Here is a 25,774-nt window from a genome sequence, read left to right as displayed (position 1 = left end):
TTGTCCACTGCTGATGAAGACCAAAGCCGTTCCCACTCATTTCTGATTTTCTACTTATGATTAATTTAAGCTTATTTAGTCCACATCACAAAATAACTCATGCTCCTTATAAAGAAATCAAGCTTAGTTCAGGTTTTATTTCTTTTTAAAAGAAGTCCAGACTGGCATCTAGAATCGAAATCTTCAAAAAATCTATACAAATACATATTTTACAAAATGTACAGGAAACTTTGCCAAAATTGAGAAACAATACAAAGTAAGCAGAGAACAGCAGTGTCAAATCATATTAACACTTCCTTAACTGCTCCACAGAAGTGGTTTTTAGAATACACAAAACTCTGAACACAACACATTAATTTACACTATTTACATAAATATATAAAGATGCAGTATATCTTCTTTTTTAACTTGTTGGTGTTCTTCCAACATGAAGCCACAGTGCTTTGCATTCTATGATCTATCATGTACCAAGAGAAGCAGTGCATGCTGGAAGGAAAAGAAAAATTAAAATGGAAGTGATTCCAACCCACAACCTATATACTGCAGTTCCTCCAAGGCCTTCAAGGTTTTAACAGTCAGTTTGGAAGAGTGAAATCTTATGTCTCCAATATGGACAAAACTTATTCCATTTCGGTGAATCGGGCAAACATAGCTTTCCGTACGGCATCTTTGTATGAGTCAGCTGTAGAAACACCGTAAGAACTACCTTTTGCTCCTAGCCCAGCTCCCCTCATTCTCACTTGAGCCTGCAAAAGAAAATAGGTATCTTAGCATTTTCAAAGAACAATTGTATTTCATGCTTCAAGACATCAATGTCCGAAGAAAGCAGTATTTTGAGTAACTAGCATCTATTTTTCAACGTTAAGATCTTGCTAGGTCAATGTCTTCCTGTCTATGGTGCAGAGACCTTGCGTGGTTGCAAAAGCTAGCTTCTGATCTAGGCAAAAATAAACTAAATTGAACACTATCTTGCCAAATACAGAGAAAATCAAATTCTACTGGCAGTCATTTGTGTCACAGCGCGTACAAGTGCTATATTGCCAGAGATTTTGACACATTGTGGCAATCTAAAGGAAAAAAATAAACAGGAACCACTGTCCTAACAGCGCATTTAATGTGTGGATTTTAATCGTATCTGGACTTAGAAATCACATTACTGTCGAGATTCCTAAAAATGGTATGAGAGAACAAATCAAAAGTACACTCAGAGAAACCTAGATTTTAGATAAAGTAATTTTACTAGTTTTCATGGGAATTAAAAAAAACATTTCCATTAAATTATAAGACAATCTTCCAGTACTGGTGGCAGTAACCACCAGTCTGGCTGCTGCTGGTAGCATCCAAAGCCAACAGAACCTTTTTTTTTTACTGTTTAACAAAATGTTTCAAAATCTCTATTTTCTAAAATTTAGCACAGAATAAATTCAGTGTTACTTATATAGATTTATGCTCACCTCAATTGGGGCTGTGATGCCTTGACATTTCCTTCCTAATCCTGACCCTTCTCTCCATCCCATGGCCTGCAGCATTTTGTTGCCAATATTGCTATGGTCAATGCCATCTTTTGTGGGCTGTTCATAATTCCTGTAGATAAGCAATAAATATTTAACCCTTCAAAAGATCAGGGAAAAATATTGCAACAATAATTGTAGTACTGAATACATACACAGTGCCTGCATCAAATGCTTTTTTCCGCTTTGGTTCTGGTGGCTCTGGGATACCATATTTCTCACGTCTTTCAGCTGCTCTGTCTCTGTATTTCATCTGAAAGATAAATTCCATTATCACATATTGTTATCCTATTGCTTTGAGGGAAGAAAAACATACTGATAACTGAAGAGGAAAAGACCACTCAGTAACATTTACTAATAGAAGGAACCTATTCTGCTGCCACTTGAGCAGGTGATTTTCAGGAGTAAGATTTGTTACCTAATTTTATGTTGTTAAAAACAGCACTAAACGGCTGTATTAGAACATTTTGAACACAGCAAACAAAAAATGTTTATTCACAGTACACTATAGACTAGAACAACCACATACCAGCTTTTGATTAAATAGTTCCTCTAACATCTATACCAGGAAAATAGCAGAATACATGGTAATATTATCTTCTCTGTCTCCCAATCAATGTCTAGTAGCTCTAAATGTCACAGGCAAGAAATCTGTCTTCTATGTATTGCATGTTTTAAGTTTCAGCTCTGAATGTTTTTCAAATCTATGAACTGTAGCGAAGTTTGTATGATGCTTATGCTTTGAACATCAATCTTTGTATTTATGCTCTTTACGGTACTAACCTCTCTCTCACGCATTTCCAAGGCTTCAAGTTCTTGCTCAGATAGCCTAGATCTTCTGTAAATGTCCATGTTTTGCTAGACAAAGAATATAACCAATGAAAATGATAATAATTAAAACTTATTTAGGTGGCTAGTAACATGCATAACCTTTGTTTATTGTAAACAGACAATCAACTTTTATTATGAATAATGTAAATTAAATAGTCAAGATCATTAATCCCCACCTATCTATTTAGCAATGTTTCTTTACTGGCCCAATAGAAAAATTACCACTGGTAATCACATGTGCAGACTTCTGGGGGTTGCACTCAAGGATTTCCAGAGCTGCAAGCAGACCAGGGCCTATATTGTGCATTTATAACATTCTCTCCATTCTATAAATGTTGCTTGTTCATTTTACATAGTGAAGAAAATGGTGGGGACTTGTCCAGGCAGTGTTCGAGAATCGAAAATGATTGAACACCAGAAAAAACACTATCATCATTACTACTATATTGTCTGCCTAGTTGCTGAAAAAGCTGCACACAAATTTAAGTCATATATACACTAATAGATACAAAGATACAAGCAAGCTCAGAGAGCACCAAAGACCCCTCATTTCAACCCTGAGCTACAAATATTCTCCTTCATTGGTATTGGATATATTGATTTGAAATAGGACGTTACCTTATGGAGATCAGAAAGCTGCTGATGCCTAACGAGAGCTTCCTTGTTGGGAAACTGTCTTCTACATAACAAACATGCTAACTTTTTCCAATCCGTTAACTTTTCTTCCTCATTCTCCAATCTCTCTAAGAAGTCTTCTTCATTGTCGCTATCCCCACTGTAAGCAGCCACCAAACCACGCTGTAAAATAACATTGAACAATTTTAGTCAATACATTACTAAAAAGGCAACAGGAGATAAGTACTTGACTGCTTTAAGAACAACACAATATAGGGATTCCCTTTTTAAACAATGTTTAAAAAATCACAAAAGTGAATGTAGATTTCTGTACACTCACTTTCAGAGGATTGTCATCATCACCATTCTTTATCACTTCTGTTATTATTTGTTGCCTCTCAGACAAAGTGCCCTAGAAAAAGAAGAAACCAGTAAATCCAAAATCTTCATATGATGGATTTATTTTGTATTCCTTGAGCTAGCAGTCAGCATTTTACCTTTTTCTCAAAGAGAGCAAAACCAGCATCTGCTGCTGCAGATTCTCTTCTTTCTTCTTCTCTTGCATTCAGGGGCTGAAAGCTGTTCTTGAAGTTCTCCTTCTGCTTGTTTAAGCTCTTAGCCCAACGTTCCATGTCTTTAGCAATCTGAACAGGAAGAAGAATTCAGTTAATTCACACTTTGTGCATAGTAAACCAAAGTTAACATTTCCACTATTTCTTTTTCTACCATCACAGCATTTTAGGTTATTTCCAAAAATGCTCTTTGTACATTATCTGATGAAAAGACATATATTTGAAAATATCTTCCATAGTGAACTTTCAACTAATGATTAGAAATTAAAACTATTTTTATCAGTTCAAACAGTACAATCTAGCAATTAAATAACAATGTCACTATTTGCCAGCTCCTCATTCATTGCTTCTCTTTTACACAAATTTTCTCTTCCTATCTTTTATACCACTTAGCTTTCCATGGGACTCTTATATAAAATGAGTAGCCACTGATATCAAACAGAATATTGGTCTTAGTAGCTTTCATTTTAATTATCACCTGTTGAGCTGTTTTACTCTTGGGTTTCTCTTTCTTCTCTTTTCCTTCTTTAGCTGAAGGTCCGTTATTTTGCTGATATGATGTACCTTCGGCGGCAGGCATGTAAGTCTCTTTTTCACCATCCCAGTACAGATACTGTTGTGTAACAGCATTGTAATAATACTGAAAGAAAAAGCAAATTATTTATCTTTCATGCTGAATAAAATATTTACTTAAATTGAAATGAAGTTGTTATATTAAGAATGTAATTTGTAGCCATATCTGTACATAAATTGCTACATGAATTTGTATTATCTCTACACAGCTATAAATTACTTCCAACAATACTCAAAAAAAATTGATGCTAAAGCCTACTATAGTTAAAATCACACTGCATTTTTGAACAAAAAATGTATTTTTGTGATTCAGTACAGCAAACATGTCAGAATACATTGTTTCATGTACATTTTAAACTGGCTGTCCAAAAACAATAGCAGATATGTAAATTAGATTCTCACTGTTACTTCATTAGTATAATGCAACATATTAACATTTCTCAATTGTCTGCATTTCCAACTCAAGACTACTTTTACACAAGAAAAAATAAGGAGACTTGTATACCTGAGAATTTGGGTCATAATACAATCCAGTTACAGGATCATAGTAGAAACCTGATGATTCATCATACTGATATGTTGAAGTGTCTGGAACGGCTGCAAGTTCAATGGATAAATAACTTACATTATTGCTTTTCTAAAAAATCAAACATGTTATTTTGAATTCAAGAATATGGGGAGATGTAACTAGTACACTAGGCACAACAATAGATACTGATCTAAATGTAGGACAAAGAAAACACTGCCTTAGAATTTTGCTGATTAGTGAAACAAATAAGCAATTTCTTTTACTTCATCCCTTAAATGTCTATTTCAGTTTTAAGAAGTAATTTAATCCTATCAACATCCCATACTTTTACCAAACCTTCAAAGAGTAAGAGTTACACCTTCTGGATTTATATCTCAGGAAAACAATAAATTGACTGTAATAAATACTGATTGGTAACGGAAGCAATAGTTATTTTCCACTATCCAATGCTTCATCTAGAAATAGTTAATCTCACCATATTTGGTGCCAGGAACTATACTAGTTGGAGAACTGGATGACACTTGAGAACTAGTACTTGGCTGTGCAGTTTGTGTCTGCAGAAAGAAATATCATAAACTTAGAAAACCATAGCATTTATTAAAAAATACATTTTCTTCAAGACATGTTATACTCAGAATAAGCAATTTATGTTTATGTATTATTCAGACATATTGACACATATTCATATATATTGATGCAAAATTATACTAAGATCAATAAACAGCTCTTAAGAAGGCCAGTTTTGCACATACAAGACCCACAGTTCAATTTCCACTCAATTACTATCCCAGGCAAGACAATACATCTTAATCCACAAATCATACCTATGCAACTGAATAGACAATGGGTATAATTTGAATAGTGCTAAAATTAAGATGAATATTCATTAAAATAATTTCACCTTGCATTCATGCAATGAAGCTCTACACTAAACCAATATTTTTACAATAGAAGACAACATAATTTACCGGTGTATCAGCTGAAGGGGTTTGTTGGTTATACAACTGAGGACTCTGGGAAACAACAGCAGCTGTAGTTGTACCAGCAGTACCTGGACCACCTGCCAAAAGAAAGTTAATTGGATATTCCATGAAAATCTCAAAATGTAGAATACTGCTAGAACTCGTTGGAATGCCTTGATAATAACAGTAATAACAAATTTAAAATATTAGCAATTTCATTTCCTGGGGGGGGGGGGATTACTATTAATATTATTGAATACCTGCCAAAATACTTCATGCAAACTATTAAAATTAATTCAAGTCCCTTAGTTGGGGTTTATGTAAAAGATAAATGCTGCTCAAAAGACACTCATGACAAACTATCAATTTATTACTCAAGCCAGAGTTCAATCAAACCAATGAAGATGTTCATACAAAATTATGGAAAAGTATTTCTGTGACACAGAGGAAAAATTACCAGAAGTTGTAGTTCTATCTGTGTCCAATGTTCCTGCTTGATTCTGGTAAAATTGCTGATAATCCTGTGAACATCAGACAATGGGTTATGGTAAGATTACTGTTTCATGATACGGATCCTTTATGGAATGGGGAAAACCCTCATCACCAAAAGATCAGTTACACAGGAGTTAAGAGAAAAAAACAAAAGTCAATCTATCCATCTAGGGAGAGGGCATCAAACAGAGCCCAGGAAAATCAAATGGCGAACAACCAATAAAAATAATCTTTCTAACGTGAGCTTTTAAAATATGTTTTATCCTTTTCTCTCTCTGAGAAAATTTGACTCAAAACATGCAAGCATCCCTCAATTTCCAAAGATGTGAGAACTGGAGATACAAGAAATATACAGCAACTTAAGAACTACTGTAATGGAGGTTCAAATTAGAAATTTATTTCTATTTCCTAAAAGTGACAGCACTAGTATCTATCTTACAGTGTTTCCCCATGTATGGAAAGGTAGAAAAATATTTTAAATGGCAAACCCCTGCAGCATCCCTCAAAGGTCAGAGGCTTAATCCCTGGGCATGTATGTGCATGCACGTCCAATTAAGAATTCAAATTAGGGGAACAGAAGGATAGTTTCCCTCCTACAATCTTTCTGTTATTTTGAAGTTAAAAGGCTTTTTTAGTTGTGACCTGGACATATAAATAGATATAAATTCATAAAGTACCAATATCGCATTTATTTCAGGGCCAGGCTAAGAAATCGTCGTCATCTTACCTTTTACATTTCTATCATTTCAGCCTATTTTTGTTGTTCATTTAGTATAGCTTATTTTGACTGGCTTTTATACTGCATTTTTTCATGCTGACTTTGTACTGCTCCTTGTTAGTTGCTTTATTATGCACTATTGTGTATTTTAATAGTTAATACATTTATTCTGTAATAGTTCTGTATTAATAGTTAGTACATTTACTTTGCCTCATCTGCCAAAATTTTCAAATGTCATATAGTTTATGGTCCAATCTTCCTGAGAGAGGTAATTTAAAGCATACAAATGTCTATGGAGATTCTCAGTCATCCAGGTAATGGTTGTCCCGAAGATGCTTTTTCAAGAGGAAACTGGACTTTCTGATTTTTCTTTGAAGTTGTTTCACTTCTCATCCAAGTTTCTTCAGCTCTTCCACATCATCCAGTCAGAGTTGAAGAAGCTTCTTGGATGAGAAGCGAAAAACCAGAAAGTCCAGTTGCCTATTGAAAAGTACCTTTAAAGCGTGAAGAACACTTTCCTCCCAACAACTTCAAATCTTCGTTTCTAATACTATTTACACATACCTGAGTGTACTGATTATAACCATCCTGTCCAAGTTGAAGGTAGTTGAAATCAACAGAGCCACCCTCTCCACTCTGAGGCTATAAATTAAAGAAAATGATTAAATAGTAAATAGAGCAAAGAGATTTTTCACATGAATGCTGATATCAGTTCTGAAATCTTGCCTTACATTAGCAAAGAAATTCCCAAGTTTCTAAGGTGGGAACATTTTTTAATTTTGCGAACATGCTCAACATAAAGCCTTCAAGACACTCATCTCTTATCCATGAAATGGCAAATTGTTGAAAACCCAGTCTCTCTGGATGCTGCGATCTCAATATAGCACTTTTATTTCCTTTTCCTTGATATATTTATAAAACAAGCACTGAGTTACAACCAATTATCATTTTTATTTATTAAAATGAGATGTATTGAGTCGAGGTGGCGCAGTGGTTAAATGCAGCACTGCAGGCTACTTCAGCTGACTGCAGTTCAGCAGTTCGGCTATTCAAATCCCACTAGGCTCAAGGTTGACTCAGCCTTCCATCCTTCCAAGGTGGGTAAAATGAGGACCCGGATTGTTGGGGGCAATATGCTGACTCTGTAAACCGCTTAGAGAGGGCTGAAAGCCCTATGAAGCGGTATATAAGTCTAACTATTGCTATTGCTAACTATTGCTATTCATATTCAAAGCATTGATGGATATAATGTCCCTGAGTGACATGAGTAATTTTAGACGTAGGAGGAACGAAAGAAATTTTATGTTTGATTACTGTTTTATTGCATGCTAACTCAAGATGTTACTTTTTGAAAATTAAAATGCAACCAAATAGAGCCTCTGGGGCCTGCAAGGCCAAGAGAAGAATCGGTAGATACTATTGTAACCTATAGAGTTAGTAATCAGCAACTTTAAAAGCTAATTCCTACCTGGGTTGATGACCACTGAGCAGCAGCAATGGCTGTGCTAGCAACAGAGAAAGCACTGACACGATTGCCATCTGGGAGAAGCAAATCCCTGAAAAAGAAAAAGACTGTTATGTCTATTTCATAGGCAATATTACCAGAAATTACCGAGAAGCTTCAAAACAAAATTACAAGCAAATTACAATGTGCCTCAACTGTTGATAACCAAATTGCATCAGTTTCCTCACTGTGTTTTCTGGAAATTAGAATAGTACTACACAGAATAAGAATGTCAGGCCTGCAGCGGTTCCTTTAAGAATCTTTGGCCTGCCACACTCTCATTAAGGGGGGGATTTATCAAGGGGTAGAATGTGTTGTTTTCAAAATAAAAAATTCCTTCCTAGAAGCTCAAGGTCATCTTTTGTCTCCCAAACCTTTGCACCTGACCGGAAGCAGTTGGGCGTAGGTTCTAGCGTGGAAGAAGATTGGACCATGTGATGGACTGTGGGTGTGGGGAGAAGATCATGAACTTTTAACTGGGTGGGATTCTAATGTAACGTCCAGAATTGGGATCCCATAGCACGATGCCAACATGCCTGCCTTATTAAATTGGAACTTTAAGCATAGTTTTGCTTTTGACTCTGATTTAATTCTGCATGATATTTGGAACGCTGACAAAGAAGATAAATTGAATATTTTTATTCCATTACTTATCCAAATAAATGCTTAACCCCAAACATTTAACTGAATTTAAATGCTAAGAAATATGACTCATATTTTTAATGAGTACACACACAGAAAGATATAAAGCTTTTTCTTTGTAAAGCTTATTCATTAAAATTGATAGTAATAAGCAATAAAGCAGCAATATAAATTTCTAATTGTACTGCATTTGAACATTTGAAAGACAACTTTAGTAGCATAACTCACTTTCTAGCACTTTTTGCAAAATCCACACCAATTGTTTTGCCATCTATTTTCAGAGGTGGCTGAAGACTCTGCAAAATCTGCAACAACTGAGAAGCATCCTAGGAAAAATAATCATTGGTATGAGACAAAGTTTAAATTGTTATATACAACCACTGTCATAAAGGATTTATAAGAAAAAAATTCAACTACCAAAACTTCGTAAGGAAAAAAACAAGTACAATGCATTTATTCATTCCATTCAGGTAAGATTTTGTATAAAGAGAATTCAGAGCTTGACATTAAAAATCACATATCAGGATATTAACAATGTTATGGTCATAAATTAATAATTGTTACCTATTAAATCATGTACATATTTTTATCAGGAAGTTAAATCTGAATATATTTGTTTTTATTACTTATGCAAATAAAAAAGTTTATACACGTCTAAACTGAACTTGAATGTTAGGAAATATATACAAAATTTAACACTGAAATACAATAAAATATATCTCACCATGGCTGAAGACAACTGTACAAAAGCAAAGCCTCGATTCTGCTGGGTCTGTTTGTCTTTAATAAGGCGGATATTATTTACTGCCAGTGAAGCATATGGTGATAGAGCTGTCATGATTGATTCCACTACTGTATGAGGAGCTATATTTCTCAGAATAAGTGCTGTGGGAAGATCAAGATATGGTTATCACTTCATCATCTACGGTACAATAACAAAGAACAGACATACATAAAAGTCTATTATGCATTATAAGTAAAGCAAGGAAAAACTACATATTTATGAAATTCTGAAAAAGACCAGAGATGTATTGATATAATGCAGCTATGTATATTAGATTATATACCATAATTATTGTTGGCACAACCCTTTCCACACTTCCCAAAGCAGGAGTAGGGAAGGACAATCATTTCAGTTTAATTAAAATTTTAAAACAGTTCACATGTAATTTCTCTTTAAGGTAAATAAAGATGCTGCAATAAACAGTAAATACTAAATACTAAAACTATAAGGAAGGACTATCTGGTGCAGCTGCTGAATGAAAGAGGAACAAGAGCAATGCTGGGAAGAAATGAAAAAAAGGAACCCCAAAATTTGACAATAAAAGCTGATCAAAAAAGAAAAGCAGAGGAAAAAAGATGTTAACTGCAGAATCCAGGCTGAAGAGTGGATAAAAAGTCTCAATGCTCTTCATAGAAAGGAAAACATCATACTTCCCATACTTTGTCAGGTTACTCACTTCTCCAGCAACTTAACTTGATTTTTACCTCTTGTGAATTTGAGTTGTAAATACCCCCCACCCCCATGATTTCTGCATAACACAGAGACATATCTCTGCTAACCTATTTTTACAATACAATAAGAATTAACTTACTATCACAGTAGTAATCCACAGACTGTACAGCTTCTGGTCCTCCAGGTGGCACTTCCTGTTCTGAATCTTCATTGCAAAACAGGTGGAAAAACAAGCTTAATAATCAAGAAATGTGTGTTATGACATCAATAGACCTCTACCATGTCAGAAATGGAATTACATGCAGTTCAATTGTGAAATAAAAATGTTTAATATAACTTATTCAAACAGAACTTACCAAATTTATCTGCTCCACAACGGAAGCATTTTAGTCGCCTCCTGAAGTTGTAAAGGCAGCACTAACAAATAAACAAACCCATTACATTTTAGATTATACACCTGATCAAACATTCTGTAGGATAGACCATACCTATAACATTGTTTTTAAAAAAAATCCATGATGGTAGTTTCATGTCATTACTGAATAAAACTATTAATATCAATTTATTACCCAGCAAGAAATTACAATAATGGTAACACATTTGGAACTTAGAAGAGTTTGCTTTGGCACCCATGAACTTGATGATTAATTCAACTCCAGTCTTATCCAGGACAATAGAAAGAGTAGTTAAATAAAATTAATATCAAACACTATGATTTCTGGGAATGCTTTAGTACCTCTAGCTACAATTTTAAACGATAAGTTCTGCATATTTTTAAGGTCTTCACTGTTCAGGAAGCATTCTAAGATATGAGAAATGGTGTTACAAAATTATTTTATTTCTAAATCCAATACTCTGAACAAACATCTACAGTATTAAAATTTCTGCATGAATGGAAAAAATGAATGTAATGACTTTTTAAAAATCTCTCAAGGTATTATTGAGTCTAATGTTTTAATTACCAGACCTTAAATATTAAATGAAGACAAGATAGCGAGGAAGGAGAATTAAGAACTGTAACCCATGACTTCATGGAAAGCTGGGTGTGAGCTGATCTTTAAGCAGGAATTTATACTTGTTTAATTTTAATGTTTAATTCCTAATTCAAAGATCAGCTCTTTTTTGTCTACCATTATGTTATTCAGTTGCAATATTGTTCATTTTAACTGAAGGGTAATGGAAAGGTTGATATTTCCCTTATATTTATGAATATAAAATCTTGAAATGCTGACATTTGTAAAAATTAAAGTATTGTTTATATCTGCTACACCACAAAACTGAAAATTTCTTCTGTTTCTTTTTATCTTATTTATTGTCAACTTATGAATTTGGGTTGAACACTAATCCTATTCACTAAAATCTATAAGTATACTTAAAACTCTTAAGCACTTTTCCAGTGTCCTAAGCTTACGGGTGAAGGAACTTTGAGCTCAGGACAAAACTTCCTCTGAATTTAGTTTCGAATGTTTTAGCATCTTTTGACTGGCTACATATATATTCCAGATCATAGGGCATATAATTAAACAAAGTTATGTTCCATTTTTGCTTTCATTAGTTAAGTAATAGTGAAGTGGCTCCATTATTGTTGATATGCTTTGTTTACTTACTTTAGCCCAGCTTTTAATAGTTTTTGATATTTTAATTGTTAATAATTACAAAGATTTTTAGGTATTTACTGATTAGCATGCCCAGGGTCAATTATATTGTGACCGTGCCTATGAAATTGGGTAAAATAAATAGACAAAGGGAAAACAACATATCCTTATTCATCTACAAAAAAATATTCATACAGGGTGGGAAGGCCAGGGCAATCCCTCAAAAGGAATGGCAGAACACTGGGGGGAGGGGGGGAGGAAGGTACAAGACAAAAAGTGCATTAAAACCCAAAATAAATGGCAGGGCAGAGCAAAGCACAAGGAGGCTGGTGTGTGGATGGCATAGTAGGAGTGGAGAAAGACCAGGGGATGGATGATGTGGCAAGGAAAGCCAAGGGTGAATGGCACAGCACTAGTGTAGGAAGGCAGGAAGAAATTACAACAGCCAACTTGCGACTCTTTCTGCCAGCTTCCCCATTGATTTTGCTTGTAAAAGGGTCAGGAAAAAAGATACTTCAAAAGCCAATTTTAAGTATCACTTGTTTAGCACCATTGCACCATTAGTTAATGAACAAGCTATTGGTAAGTAGAGGCTATCTGCAAGCAAATTTACAGCAATTATTTTCTTTCTTCCACTGTGGAGAAAGTAATTTGTGAGTTGTCCTGTTTGTCCTTCCTTTTACTGAGATTCCCAAATACATGTGCATTATATAGATACTAAAGTCTGCTAGTTTTCAAATTGCCAACTATTACTTGTTTGCTTTTTGAGTGCTGAAGACAAGCTATACATGAATATGTAGATCAAGAAGATACTTCAAGTCAATACACTGAAGTGTGTTTTTACGTCTCCTATAGTAATGATCACAATGGCTATTTCCACATTAATATACATGTTTTTATTAAACGCTATTTACTTCTTTTGAGCAGTTCTTATAAATTGCTTCATGCTAAGCTTTTTAATATTATTTGAAGTTCAGATATTTTATCCATTAGTAGTAGTAGTATGAGAATGGCTAATCACAATGGAATCTGTTAAAATACATTGAGGGAGATGGGCAGTTAGTAATAAAATGTGTGTGTTAAAAATGCCTTTGTAAACTACTATACCTTGTTACAAAGCCAGTCTTCAAATTTAGGTCTGGGGTTGCTGTAATGCATTGCAATTTGTTTCCCTTGAACCAAGAGTTTTTTCTGCAAAAAAAGCACATTTAGTTATTCCAGTATCACAGAACATGTGTCGATTTTCCCATGGTAGAGCACACTTCGGAGGATTCAGTGCTCATGAACTAAATGGACAAGATATGGGGAGGATGCAGAGAACCAACCACCGCCTCCTACACTCTGCCCATCCAATCCTGCAGGACATGGGCAGTAAGAAAATGGGATGTGCAGTGAAAGCAAACAGAATCAGGGAAGGTTGATCAAGCTGCCAAAACTAAGTGCTGACATGGAACCAGGAAGTGTCTTTAAGGAGATCGAGATTCTTAAAGACATAGCAAAACATTGCTTTAAAGTATTAAGTGACTGCTTCACTTCTTTCCCCAGGACTAGAATTTTATAACTTCAAAACATATGAATTGTTTTCAGTTGTTTTCTTCATGATGTGCCCTTGAAAGTAAAATAATTCTTGTCAAGATGACCTAGAAGCTAAATTGAAAGTCAGGAACTGAACACATGTTCAGCATAACTGTTTTCTGACTAACTTGTGGTATAAAAAAGCTACCGTGCAAATAGGAAGAAAAGATACAATACCCTAATATTTCATAACCAAATTTGACTGTCATTGACTTTTTTCCCAGTACAATACCAATTTGTTTTTCTTTTGGTTCATAGTTAGCAGAGTACTGGATAAACTACTTAAATGTATAGAAAGAAGCCAAGTTTCTGAATTTTAAATTTTGTTCCTGAATATCCAAAACCTGTATCCCTTCTAAATCCTGCAAGTCCTTTACAGCTCTTCAGAGAGATGCACCTTTAAATGTGTCATGGGGTTGCGTATGTTGACGAAACAATGATCTAATCTTAAAATAAGAGCTGACTTCAATAAGTCAAATTCTAATAGAAATAGAAAAAGCTTAAAAAGATTGAACAGGCCTATGGTGCAAATTTTATGTTTTATTGCTACACTAGGAAAATGAGAAAATGGCCCAAAACTGGAGTATGCACATAAACAAAATATGTTGGCATATTCACAATATGTTTGTCTTGACAGCTAACAGCAACAGGGCCAATAGGGAGGCTCAACTATTTTTTCCCTAACACTAGCGTAGTTATGTTGGAGTGGATTTGAAACAGGATTTGAGATGAAAATTGACACAGCTTTGTATATATTAAAATTATGATTTCATAATTTGCTACCCTAATTTGTCCAGCTATTCATTCATGGACCACAATTATATGCTATATAAATCATACAGAACACCTTTTGCATGAAACAATGGTTATTCCTTCAATTTAATTGTTGGCCACAATATGAACTTAAGAGACAGTGTCCAAACATTTAATAATAAAAAGAGATATAAAATTCACATTAAAATCTTTTCCAGATGTTATAATAAAACAACTAATTTTTCTCCTTGCATTTTTAATTTGATCTAGAAGTACAGTTCTAGCTTGACAGCAATGCAGTAAAATGGTAGTTATGCTATTAACTGCTGAATTAAAATACCAATATATCAGTATCTTGGATATAATACATTTTACTGCCTTAACAGTTTCTATGTTTCTTGTTTTGATTATTCATAAGTCATTTTAAAAGCACACCAATGCTTTTTAGAAACATTACTTGTTAAGTCATACTGAAAATGTTTTTCCGGTTAGTTATTTCTATATAATCTGTAAATTTAGTTTTATAGTTATTGATAGCATACATCAGAACAGTCTTTCTAGCTCAATACATAATAGGTTTTTAAAAAGTAAGTCAAAGATCAATCAATTTAAACATTTTTTAAGATAGCAAACTTTTTATAGAAGGTAAATGGTCCAACTGTATTTTGGGGTAACACTATGAAATCTTAGCAAAAAAATTAATATATACAAAGCATTTCATTTTAAGGAAATTATGATTTTTAAATCAAACCACTCCTTCATTCAGTTTTATTTATTCCTTTTTAAAAACTGTACAGACTTGTTCCATGTTCAGGAATTATCTAGACTTTGTGAGTGAAGCAACCTGATTGGCTTCCATCCAGCTGGTAGCATCTTGAAAGTGATAAAACTCCACGAAGGCGAAACCACGGCTTACACCTAGAGACAGCATTCAGATATAGACGGGATACTTGTGTTAGTCAGTTCCTTTAAAACAGGTGAATCTCTCTCCAACTGCTTCATTACTTCATGACAAAGCAGTTTTATAAATGCGACGTCAACTCTGAATTTGCTTCTTGTTTTGCCATGGCAAGGAAACCAAGCTGCATTAATAGGCTACTTGAACAAGATAGATAACCATGCAATGGATTACTAAGATTTAAGAATCAAATTTATGGTGTTACTTACCGACATGTTTAAATATATATAAAAACTGAAGGCTTCTTCCACTACCTATAGCCTTTCAAAAGGCTAAATTCCTTATCCATGGCAAACCTTTCATTTTGTTTTGTACTTGCAGGTGAAGGGGACTTTTGGAAAATGTTTTAGGCCTGGGGAAGAGGAAGGCTGTGCCAAAAAATTAAGGTTAATGCTCTCACCTGTCTTTCTCTTCATCAATCTCACATCTGCAGGCCGAGGGCCTTCACAGGATTCAATGATCTCTCGTATCTATATGCAATTTTAATAATACCATTAGTGTTCACAAACTAAGCAAAACTAGAGAAGGAAAACAACAGTCTAGTATTAATGACTTCCAAAATTTATAATTATTCTAAGTAACTTAGAATCTGAGTTAAGTGTAATCAAAATTTCAGAACTAAAATAATCTAGAAATCCTTAGGAAATAAAATCCGTTATGTTATTGTTTATATGGTTAACATTTTCTAGATTCCAATCTTCAGCTATTATGTACAATGCTAAGTGAACAAGTTCAGTATAGTGATTAAGGAATTAGACTAGAAACCACGTGACCATGAGTTCTAGTCCAACCTTAAGCATGAAATCAATTGTGTAACCTTGGGCCAATCTATTTTTTCAAGTCGTAGGAAGCTGGCAAAGTTTCTCAGAAACTTCATCAATACTATAGGCAGTTCAAGAACTCTAAAGGGGGGATGGGGGATGAACATGTTGTTCATCAAGTTCGAAGATATTTCAAAACAGTGATTTTAGATTTTGACCATATAAACTAGATGAATACATACATTCTACAATTTATGATGCAATGCTCTTCTTCTGAATTCTGATTCACAGCTGCCAAAATAAAAACTTCTAAAATGAGCAATTCTGTGAAAATAATTGGGTGGTGGGGGACTATATTAGGAGCCACACAAAGGATTTCAACAAAACTCTTCCTTTTAATCAGGAGGAATAGCTACCAGCAAGTCTTCAATTTGGGGGAGGAGAGAAGAATAATACTTCCTAACTGCAAACCAACTGGATACAAGGCACTACTTTAAAAATAATTGTTATAAACACTCACTTCTGAAATGTGAAACAATATTAAGAGACTTTCAGTGCTGTAGGCTCTTTAAGAATTATCATGCAACTTAAAATGTTTAAGTTAACAATAAAATGTTACTTACATCATAGTCTGTAACAGTAATAGGGAGCCCACGCAACATGATGGTTTTGCTTTCTTTTTCATCATTTATGTCATTTCTATAATCATGTTCTCCATAGTCTCCATCAGAATGATAACCATCTTCTGATTTATCACTATTACGTCGTTCACGTTCACGCTCTCTCTGTCAAGTAAACCCAGCAATTATGAGTGGTCATATAGTAATGCAAAATTAACTTCATTAATTTTAATTTAAAAAATTAAAGATTTAAATGTCATTGTAACATTATTCGTACAATCAGACTAATGTTATAATTAGAAAATGTTGTTTCAGTCTACAATGTTCTGGAAATATTTTCTATGGTTAATTTAAATATAAATTTTTGACAATCTCATTTGTATACAAATAGTAAAGACTCCCTGAAATAAAACATGGTTGAAACATATCTGTGTAGTCTACTTGACAACAAAGAGATAGTTTCGTTACTGCTTTCTGGTTAAATCCAACCAAGAAATATATAATTGATAAATTTAGCAAAACAATACTACGTACTTATTTAACCAAAATCAAAAATACAGTAATCAGCTATCTCACCTCAGGGCTATCATAATCTCTACCGTCATAATCTCGGCCATCATAATCCCGACTATCATAATCCCGATAATCATCGTATCTGTCATTTCTACGCTCCTCACTAGATCTTTTATAGTCAGAATCCCGACGACGGCTTCTGGAGTCCCGTTCATCTCGATCTTCTCTATCTATAATAGATCCATATCTTCCACTCCTTTCAGTTCTGCTCACTCTGCATACAGAGTTTATAAAGTCAAATAACTCAAAAACTACAACATCCATGCTAAGATTGTATAATAAAAACCAGAGCCAAACAGTACTGTATGGTATAAGGAAATCGCCATGTAGTTGGAAATGTTTGCCATTTTTGGAGTATTTAATTATACTTTGCATGCATTTATTTTCTTCTAAAAATCCTGTGAATCTTAGTCAAGAGAATGGGGTTTTTATATTACATTAAATCATACTGTGATTTAATATTCCAAAGAATAAAATCATCATGGTACAAATGTTTGGTCTATAGAATGGAATTAAACATTATCATTTGACTTTCTCCAACTGACATTACATTCTTCAGGGGCTCTTTTTAATAAGAGCATGAGTTAATGAAAGAGTAGGCCAAAGTTGCACTCTTACTGTCATGTCATTGGTTGAAATAGGCAAAAAACAGGTGGAGATAAAGAAAAGGTAAGCACAGGTCAAAATGGAGAACTACTTTGAATTAGAATAAAAACTGATACTTGCTAAGTAGATACATTTATTGCTTTTAATTTTTTTATACTAGGCCAAGTAAAGTCATATACTTTTTCAGGGAAACTGACAATTGTACAATTGTATACTGTATTTTACAGGAATTGTTTAGCTTTCAAACTACCAAATGTGAAAACAATGCATATTGTACAAGTATATGCATCAGAAATGAGCCGTAAGACAATAGCTTGAGAATCTATTTTGTCCGTAACTTTCACCACAATGATTTTATTTGTATTAATTACTGATTTCATTAGTAATTGAATGGGATTTTTAAGATACTCAAAAAAAATTATTCCCTTGGCCAATTTTTCTAGTCAAAATAGTTAAAAGCACTCTTCATAGATTATCAGTTCATTTGTTGTCATTTCCTTCCTAAAATACATTTATAAGTACCTGTGATATAAAAGCTTTACTCATGTTTATTAACAGTTATGCTCAAAAGGTATTAGTGTTCCAAACTGCTATGTGTCAGAAGCTTGGATGAATAAATTTGAAAAATAAAATCCCAAATGAGACTTGCCATGTATTTCACTGAATATCTCAGAACTCATTTCCAAATATCATAAGTCTATAGTATTATTTGGACAAAATATCAATAAACAGTCAAACTAATTCTAAAAAAAACTCAAAATGGTTTTATTCATATCATTTTACACTAGTTTCATATAATTCTCATACGTTCATATTTCCTTGTTAAATATGTGGTTGTAAAATTAAATCTATCATTTTCTGTTACCCCAAAGTAATTTACAGGTAGACCTTGACTTACAATGATTCATTTAATGACTATTCAAAGTTATAATGGCACTGAGTGACTTATAAACATTTTTCACATTTATAACCATTGCAGCATCCCCATGGGTATGTAATTAAAATACAGACACTAGATAACTGGCATGTGTTTATAACAGCTGTGTCCTAGAGCCATATGATCAACTTTGGCAACCTTTTGACAAGCAATGTCAATGGGGAAGTCAAAGTCGCTTGTTAGTAACTTAATAACTGTAGTGATTCACTCAACAACCATTACAAGAAGGGTGGTAAAATAAGGCGAAACTCACTTAGCTGTTGTCCTGGCAACAGAAATTTCAGGTTCAATTGTGGTTGTAAATTGAGGACTATCTGTACACACATCCTTAGCCAGCATTTCAGTTGGTACAAAAAATGCATCCATTTATCCATAACAGTATTCCATGTTATCTTATTTAATCCAGTGTACAGTTATTTGTTCTCTTTACCTTTTGAGAGGTAGACATCTGTGACATATGGCCCAAAAGTATAAAAAGCTTTCATTTCTTGGGTTTATTAAAAATACTTTATCCCTTCCCTACTCCTAGCTCAATGATCTGAGAGAGAGAAAATAACATAGGGGCTCAGACTGAGAAGAGTTAACACTCATCATTTCAATGGGACTCATGAAGGAAACTATTCACTGAAGTGGCTTCTTTCAGACTAAGATAAGAAAATAGGCAGGATACTTATGCTTTTCTCTTCCTACATTTAATTAATACTGAACTCCTGAACAAGGCTAGAATATTTGAAGGATTAGAACACTGTAATCCGTCCAAAGTCACCTCGTGGTGTGATGGGAGACAAAGAAATTTAATAAAAATAAAACAAATAAACACTGCTGTGCAAATCAGAACACCAATACTGAACTATAAGGTTCTAATTTTATTTACCAGCCTGCCTTCAAAGTATAATCTGAACATTTAAATCAGTATTACATACCGTTTGTCGGAACCCATCCTCTGGTCTTCAATTCTTGATTAAATAGATTATCAATCTAGAAATTTGTTTAAAAAAAGGTCAATGCATAATTCTTTACTTTGCTTATGAAAAAAACGCCCCTATAACATTGAATATGCTAGCTAAACATGGCCGTCCGTACTTTAAGCCTACGCGGTCTCTACGAAGAAAAAAAATCTTAGTCGATGAAACCAATTGCCTACATAAAGCAAATCCAGATATGCTCAAGGTCTATTTAAGGGGCAGAAACTCACATAAAAATAGACATTGCGTAAATTAACAGCGAAACAGTCTGTTATTACTTTAATGTAGCCGATTCTCCTCAACCTCTGTCAAAATATATAAAACCAAGGCGCCTACTGGGAACTATTGGTAACTGGGAAGACGAATATGCGACTCGGAAAGCAGATATACCCACCTAACTTCCCAAGCCCCGAATAAAAGACGATGGGCAAATCGCCCCACCGACGACTCATCCCTATTGATTAGATCGACCAATGGCGGGACCCCGCCCTCTGCAGAAAGTGGACCGCGGGCCTCCTTTAAAGCGCTTTGGGCTTCTCCGAAATGGCTTTTTCTAAAGGCTCCAAAGCGAATTAACAACCCACTTGCTTTTTTAAGAGCAAATTTATCGCCATCGTTTTGTCAAACACCCAAAATACGGATTCCTTACAACCTTTGTACTGAATAGCCTTTCTCACGTCATAAGCTTCAGATTCGGTACTCACCGTGAAGAGAATAACGACTCGCCGCCAGCGCAGCAGCCGCAAAACTACAAGCAAAAAGCGCCACAGTTTCTCACAAGGGCTACAAAATGGCGACAGCGTCGAGCTCACCGTCTTCTACCCACAATTCTCAGCACCTGCTACCTCCTCCTTCGACTCCTAGAAGTTTCCAGCAAGCAGTGTGCGCAAGCGTCGATGTTTCGTTTCGCGAAGCATTCTGGGTGTTGTAGTACTTTTGTTTTCCTAGACTACCAACGAGCCTTCTGGGGAAGGAAGACCCCGAGAATATTCGCGATGTTAGTCTTCTTGCGTTTGTTCTTGTCCCATCGGCACAAATCCTAACCTTTTCATTCTGTCACCAGTATCTATGCGGTCCGTTGCTGTATAGGCAGACCACCATCTTGTGAGGCTGATCTTGCTGGCAATCTCGGCCATTTCATAAAGTTGGCGACGTAATACGAGAGGCCCTTGTGGTAAAACAAAGGCGTACAGTGCTACCATGAGACAGATTCTCGCTGTTTTTGTGGCTTGGGCTGTAAATTGGGTTTTTTTTTTTGTTATTATAGTCACGTGCATTACTATTTGATTCTCGTTTTCACCGATGTTGGAACCTGGCTTTAGTGAAAATGTGGAGTGGCAAACTTTTTCTTTATGGGCACGAGTATTTTTTCTGTTATCTCATAGAAACATTTAACTGAGTTCTATTTGGCTGGTTTTTACTATTGGTAATTACAAAGAATAGAGCATAACGGAGTTTTAACATTTAAACCCAGGTACAGAAACATTTCTTTAAAAAGCCTAAACTGAGTTAACACCACCTTTGCTTTTTAGCAATGGCACTACTGAACTGCAAAAAAAGTGAGTGCTTTAAATAAAAACACAGTACTATGAAAGGGTAATCTGAACCAATAATTAGTCCTCGACTTAACGACCACAATTGAGCCCAAAATTTCTGTTACTGAGGCAGAAATGAGTTTTGTCCCATTTTACGACTTTAGTTGCCACAGTTGTTAAGTAAATCAGTGCAGTTGATAAATTAGTAACATGTTTGTTAAGTGAATCTGGCTTCCTCATTGATTTTGTCAAAGGCTTGCAAAAGGTGATCACATGACCTTGGGGCACTGCATAAATATTAATCAGTTGCCGAGCATCTTAATTTTGATCACATGATCATGAGGATGCTACAAGGGTCGTAAGTGTGAAAAATTGTCCTTTTTTCAATGCTGCTGTGAACAGTCACTAAATGAACTATTGTAATCACTACCTGTAGTGATTCAGGAGATTCTCTTATTCACTGATAAGACTTTGGGTAAATAATAGAGAATGTGAAGAACAAAAGTGAAATACCAAAATAAAACAATAAAGCCAAAATAAGATCAAAGACAAATTACAATCATATTTACATTCTCAACTATTGCAAAATGAGCTAATCCAATGCCCTTGCCCAATGCCTGGGGCAGGAGCCAAATTTTCAATGGTGTACAGGCCAACAGGATTGAGACCATCCAAATCTCAGATATACTAATCCAAAGGGTAGACATCATGACAGAGAAGTTGCATCTTCTGAAAATGACATGGGATTTGGAGCATGCCAACCCTACTGAATCTTGTGGAATGGGCAAAAACAATTTTAGATATGCAGTCCCTAAAATAACCTGGCCATGTCATAAAGAACTTCATAGGTTATAGACAGCACTTTGAATTGCACCCAGAAGGCAATAGGGAGACAATTTATGAAATGGGTGTTAGTTCCTACCTGATACGCCCTTTCTCAGGACGATGGATACATCATCCAGGCATGGGTATGACTCCGTGAAGATCCAATACGACTGGGTCTACAAGTATTAAAGACACGCCCACGAGGCTCCTCCTCCTCCGAAATAGATGAAGGGGTGACTTGATAGATATTATTTCTCCCCAAGGTAAGCAACAGATAACAAAAACAGGAGTAAGTCAAGGTAAAAGAGTGGGGCTGGATGATGTCTCCACTGTCCTTAGAAAGGGCATATCAGGTAGGAACCAATGCCCATTCTCCTAGTAGGTGGAGACATCATCCAGATATGGGACATACCAAAGCCCAATAGTCCCATCGGGAGGGAATGGAATAAGATAAGAAAACTTAAGTAGAAACCACTTGCTGCAACACGTGTCGTCTGAATGAAGCGTCTGCTGAGGCGTATCTATCGAGCTTGTAATGGCGGATGAATGGAGAAATAGAGGTCCATGTGGCTGCTCAGCATATTTCCTCCAGCGAAACTTGAGATGACCAGGCAGCAGAGCTGGCCGCGCTGCGTGTGGAGTGCACCGTGATATGTGGTGGAACAGGCAGAGAGAGTGCAGAATATGCTCTAGAGATAGCTGCCCGTACCCAACGGCCAATGTCAGAAGAAGAGGCCTTAGAACCTTTCTTACCTCCCAGCAGGAATTTCCTGAAAAGAGCCTCAGATCGCCTGAAAGTAGCAGTTCATTTAATATAAACACGTAAAGCACGCCGTACATCAAGATAGTGCCACTTACGTTCCAGTTTGTGAGATGGCTGAGGACAGAAGTCAGGAAGGACCAATTCCTGGGTTCTGTGGAATACAGAATTTACCTTAGGTACAAAGGCCAGATCAAATCGGAGGACCACCTTATCTGGATGAAAGATGCATAAATCTTGTCTGATGGATAAAGCTGCCAACTCGGAAACTCGCCTCGCCGAAGTGATGGCTACAAGAAAAACCACTTTTAATGTCAAATCATGTAAGGACACAGAATGCAAAGGCTCAAATGGAGACTGAGTTAAGGATTCCAGGACTTTGGAGACATCCCAAGTCAGGAATCTGTGTATTGTTGGCGGCTTGATGTTTGTGGCACCTCTCAAGAAACGACAGATAAGAGGGTTATGAGAAAGGGGCTGAGCAGAAGTCAGAGAGAGGACTGAGGACAGGTCCATAACCTGGCGACGAAGAGTATTTGGCGAGAGTCCCAGATCCAGCCCCTATTGGAGAAACTGGAGAATATAAGGAACAGAAGCCTGTAGAAGAACAATGCCCTTTCTATGGCACCAGACAGAGAATTGTGTCCAAGTGGCATCGTAAATGCGGTTAGTAGAAGAGCACCTGGAGGCTTGAATTGTGTGAATAACCTCAGCGGACAGATTGGCAGTCCTTAGAGCTTCCTGCTCAAGCTCAAAGTGGTGAGACGCAACCACGGAAGGTCGGGATGCTGGAAGGTCTATGTCCGGGGTGACACTACCATCCCCTTCAGAATCAGAATCCCCTTCCTCTGGGTTTAAGGGAGAAGCCGGGGGGGGGGGAGATATCCCCATCGGTATCGGTAGAGAGATCTTCAGTGGGATTGAAATTTGTTGGAAGGGAAGCCCGAGGGGCAGAGATAGGAGTAGAGCAATGATTGGTTTTAGAAGTGGCCTTTCATGGAGCAGGGTCAGAGGCCTTGTCAAGAACTGCACCCGGGGTAGTCACATTTTGGGCCTCCTGAGATGGGGCAGGCCTAGGGGCCTTAGCAGGCCTGGCAATAGAAGGCTGGGAGGCATGAGCTCTCTTTCTAGATTCAGAAGGGACCGGAGTAGAAAGGACAGCTGGAGTAGGTGGATCATCCCCCTGAGAAATCATGGTCTCGTTGGTCGACATTACTCATGGTTACCGAAGAGTCCCAAATTGGTCATGGCAGGTTTCTGCCTAAACAAAATGGCCACTGCAGACTTCACACTTAAAACGGCCACCCAGGTAGACAGGGCTGAGGTAGCGAGCCGACAAGGCGGTGTAGCGCTAGGTAATTAAGCTGCCCGCCAAACGCTCCGACATCAGGAGAGTGAAATTTGAGGCCGTAAGAAAGACGCTGCTGAGGCGGCAAGAAGCAGCGGCGCTCGAAACGCCCAGTGCTCCAGCGGCTCCGGTGGTTGCCATGATTAGAAACGGCATCTGATTGTGAAATCGAGGGTCATCAGGCAGCATGGCTGCAGCGATCGGCTCTTCAGGCAGCGCGGCTGCAGCGATCAGCTCTTCAGGCAGCGCGGCAGCAATGAGAGACAATGAAAGGAGCCTGAGGGAAAACCTCAAAGGGAAGCCGCCAATGTTCTCCGCTGATTGAACAGCCAAGTCAGGGAGAGGCAAGAGCCTGCTAGAGGCTACAACGCCTTAAGAGCGCGAACAATTAGTGCCAATTGTACACAATTTGAAAGAAAGCCAATTAGAGAATTTTTGGTAGAATTTTAGAGAAAAACAAATTAATTAGTAAGGATAGAGAGACACAGCTAATCAAAGGATTGACTGAGTCTATTTCTGGGGAGGAGGAGCCTCGTGGGTGTGTCTTTAATACTTGTAGACCATCGTATTGGATCCTGATGGAATCATACCCATGCCTGGATAATGTCTCCACCTACCAGGAAAATGGAGGTATTACATGTACGTATTGTGATTCATTATAACTGTTGTGGAAACCAATTGTAGCTACCAAATGTTTTCAAGGACAGCACATTACTGAAGTTCAAGAAGTTGACCAAGGTACAATTAATGCCCAAGACTGATTTTTGCGAAGTCCTATTGGCCACAGCTTTTCCTTGAGGGGCTGAGGGTCTCAGGAGGGGAGACCCAGTTTTTTTCTTTAAGGAGGGGCTGAGGGTCTCAGCACACCCTCTCCCAAATTGCACAACAATTTTGTCTGTAGGAGTATATCTAAAACTAAAGGTGGAAGATCTCAAGATCCATATCTAAAATTCATAGCTACTTAGTTTTGCTAGATTTAAGCCCAAACTGGATTTTTCCACTTCTAGCTTCTAGAAATTGGGGAAGGCAGCTTTATTTCCTTGGCCAGGGTAGTTTAGCTGAGTATTATCAGTGCATAAACTCCATGCAGATGAAGGGCCTCATCCAGCAGTTTCATGTGGAAGTTAAATAGGAGCAGATAGCCCTGACAGATCCCACAAAGAAGTGTATAGCGAGACGTTTTCTCCTCCAACGCACACCAAATGAAGCCTACCCTGGAGGAAGATTAACCACCACAGCAAAGTGCCCTTCCATCCTCGATGCCAAAAGACAATCCGCAAGGATACCTGAACAATAGTATCAAACATCACTGAGCAACTACGGGAGGACAGCAGTATGGATGCACCCCCTTCAATCCCATCAAAGATTATTAAGCATTATCAATGGTATTTTGGTATTATATACCAGTCATGCCAAGTGAAAAGCATCCAGATATTTTCCCTGTAGTATTTTTGCCACCAAATATATAATTGGTGCAGAAGATTATAATTTGATATATCTAGTAAATTCTCTCAAAAATTGGATGGGGAGAAGAAACCACAAAGAATTTTTTTTTCTG

General features: G+C 36.4%; 1 protein-coding gene across 1 annotated transcript; it reads right to left on the bottom strand.

Moving 5' to 3' along the window:
- Positions 1–117: 117 nt before the first annotated feature.
- Positions 118–20,593, bottom strand: RBM5 (RNA binding motif protein 5). Its single transcript, XM_032211066.1, has 25 exons — positions 20,453–20,593; positions 19,707–19,761; positions 17,244–17,454; positions 16,671–16,832; positions 15,687–15,756; positions 15,173–15,246; positions 13,108–13,191; positions 10,762–10,822; positions 10,545–10,610; positions 9,674–9,834; positions 9,178–9,275; positions 8,272–8,359; positions 7,368–7,445; positions 6,051–6,114; positions 5,600–5,691; positions 5,107–5,185; positions 4,608–4,699; positions 4,008–4,169; positions 3,455–3,601; positions 3,298–3,369; positions 2,961–3,140; positions 2,295–2,369; positions 1,667–1,764; positions 1,455–1,584; positions 118–746 (listed from the first exon to the last, which is right to left on the bottom strand). Exons 2-25 carry the CDS (start codon positions 19,721–19,723, stop codon positions 621–623), a joined length of 2,487 nt encoding a protein of 828 aa, XP_032066957.1. The 5' UTR covers positions 19,724–19,761; positions 20,453–20,593; the 3' UTR covers positions 118–620.
- Positions 20,594–25,774: the final 5,181 nt, after the last annotated feature.

Source organism: Thamnophis elegans, chromosome 2 (genome assembly GCF_009769535.1).
Source record: "Thamnophis elegans isolate rThaEle1 chromosome 2, rThaEle1.pri, whole genome shotgun sequence".
In the NCBI taxonomy this organism is placed as follows: domain Eukaryota; kingdom Metazoa; phylum Chordata; class Lepidosauria; order Squamata; family Colubridae; genus Thamnophis; species Thamnophis elegans.
The sequence above is the reverse complement of the archived record's forward strand: the minus strand, read 5'-3'. Positions and strand labels throughout refer to the sequence as shown.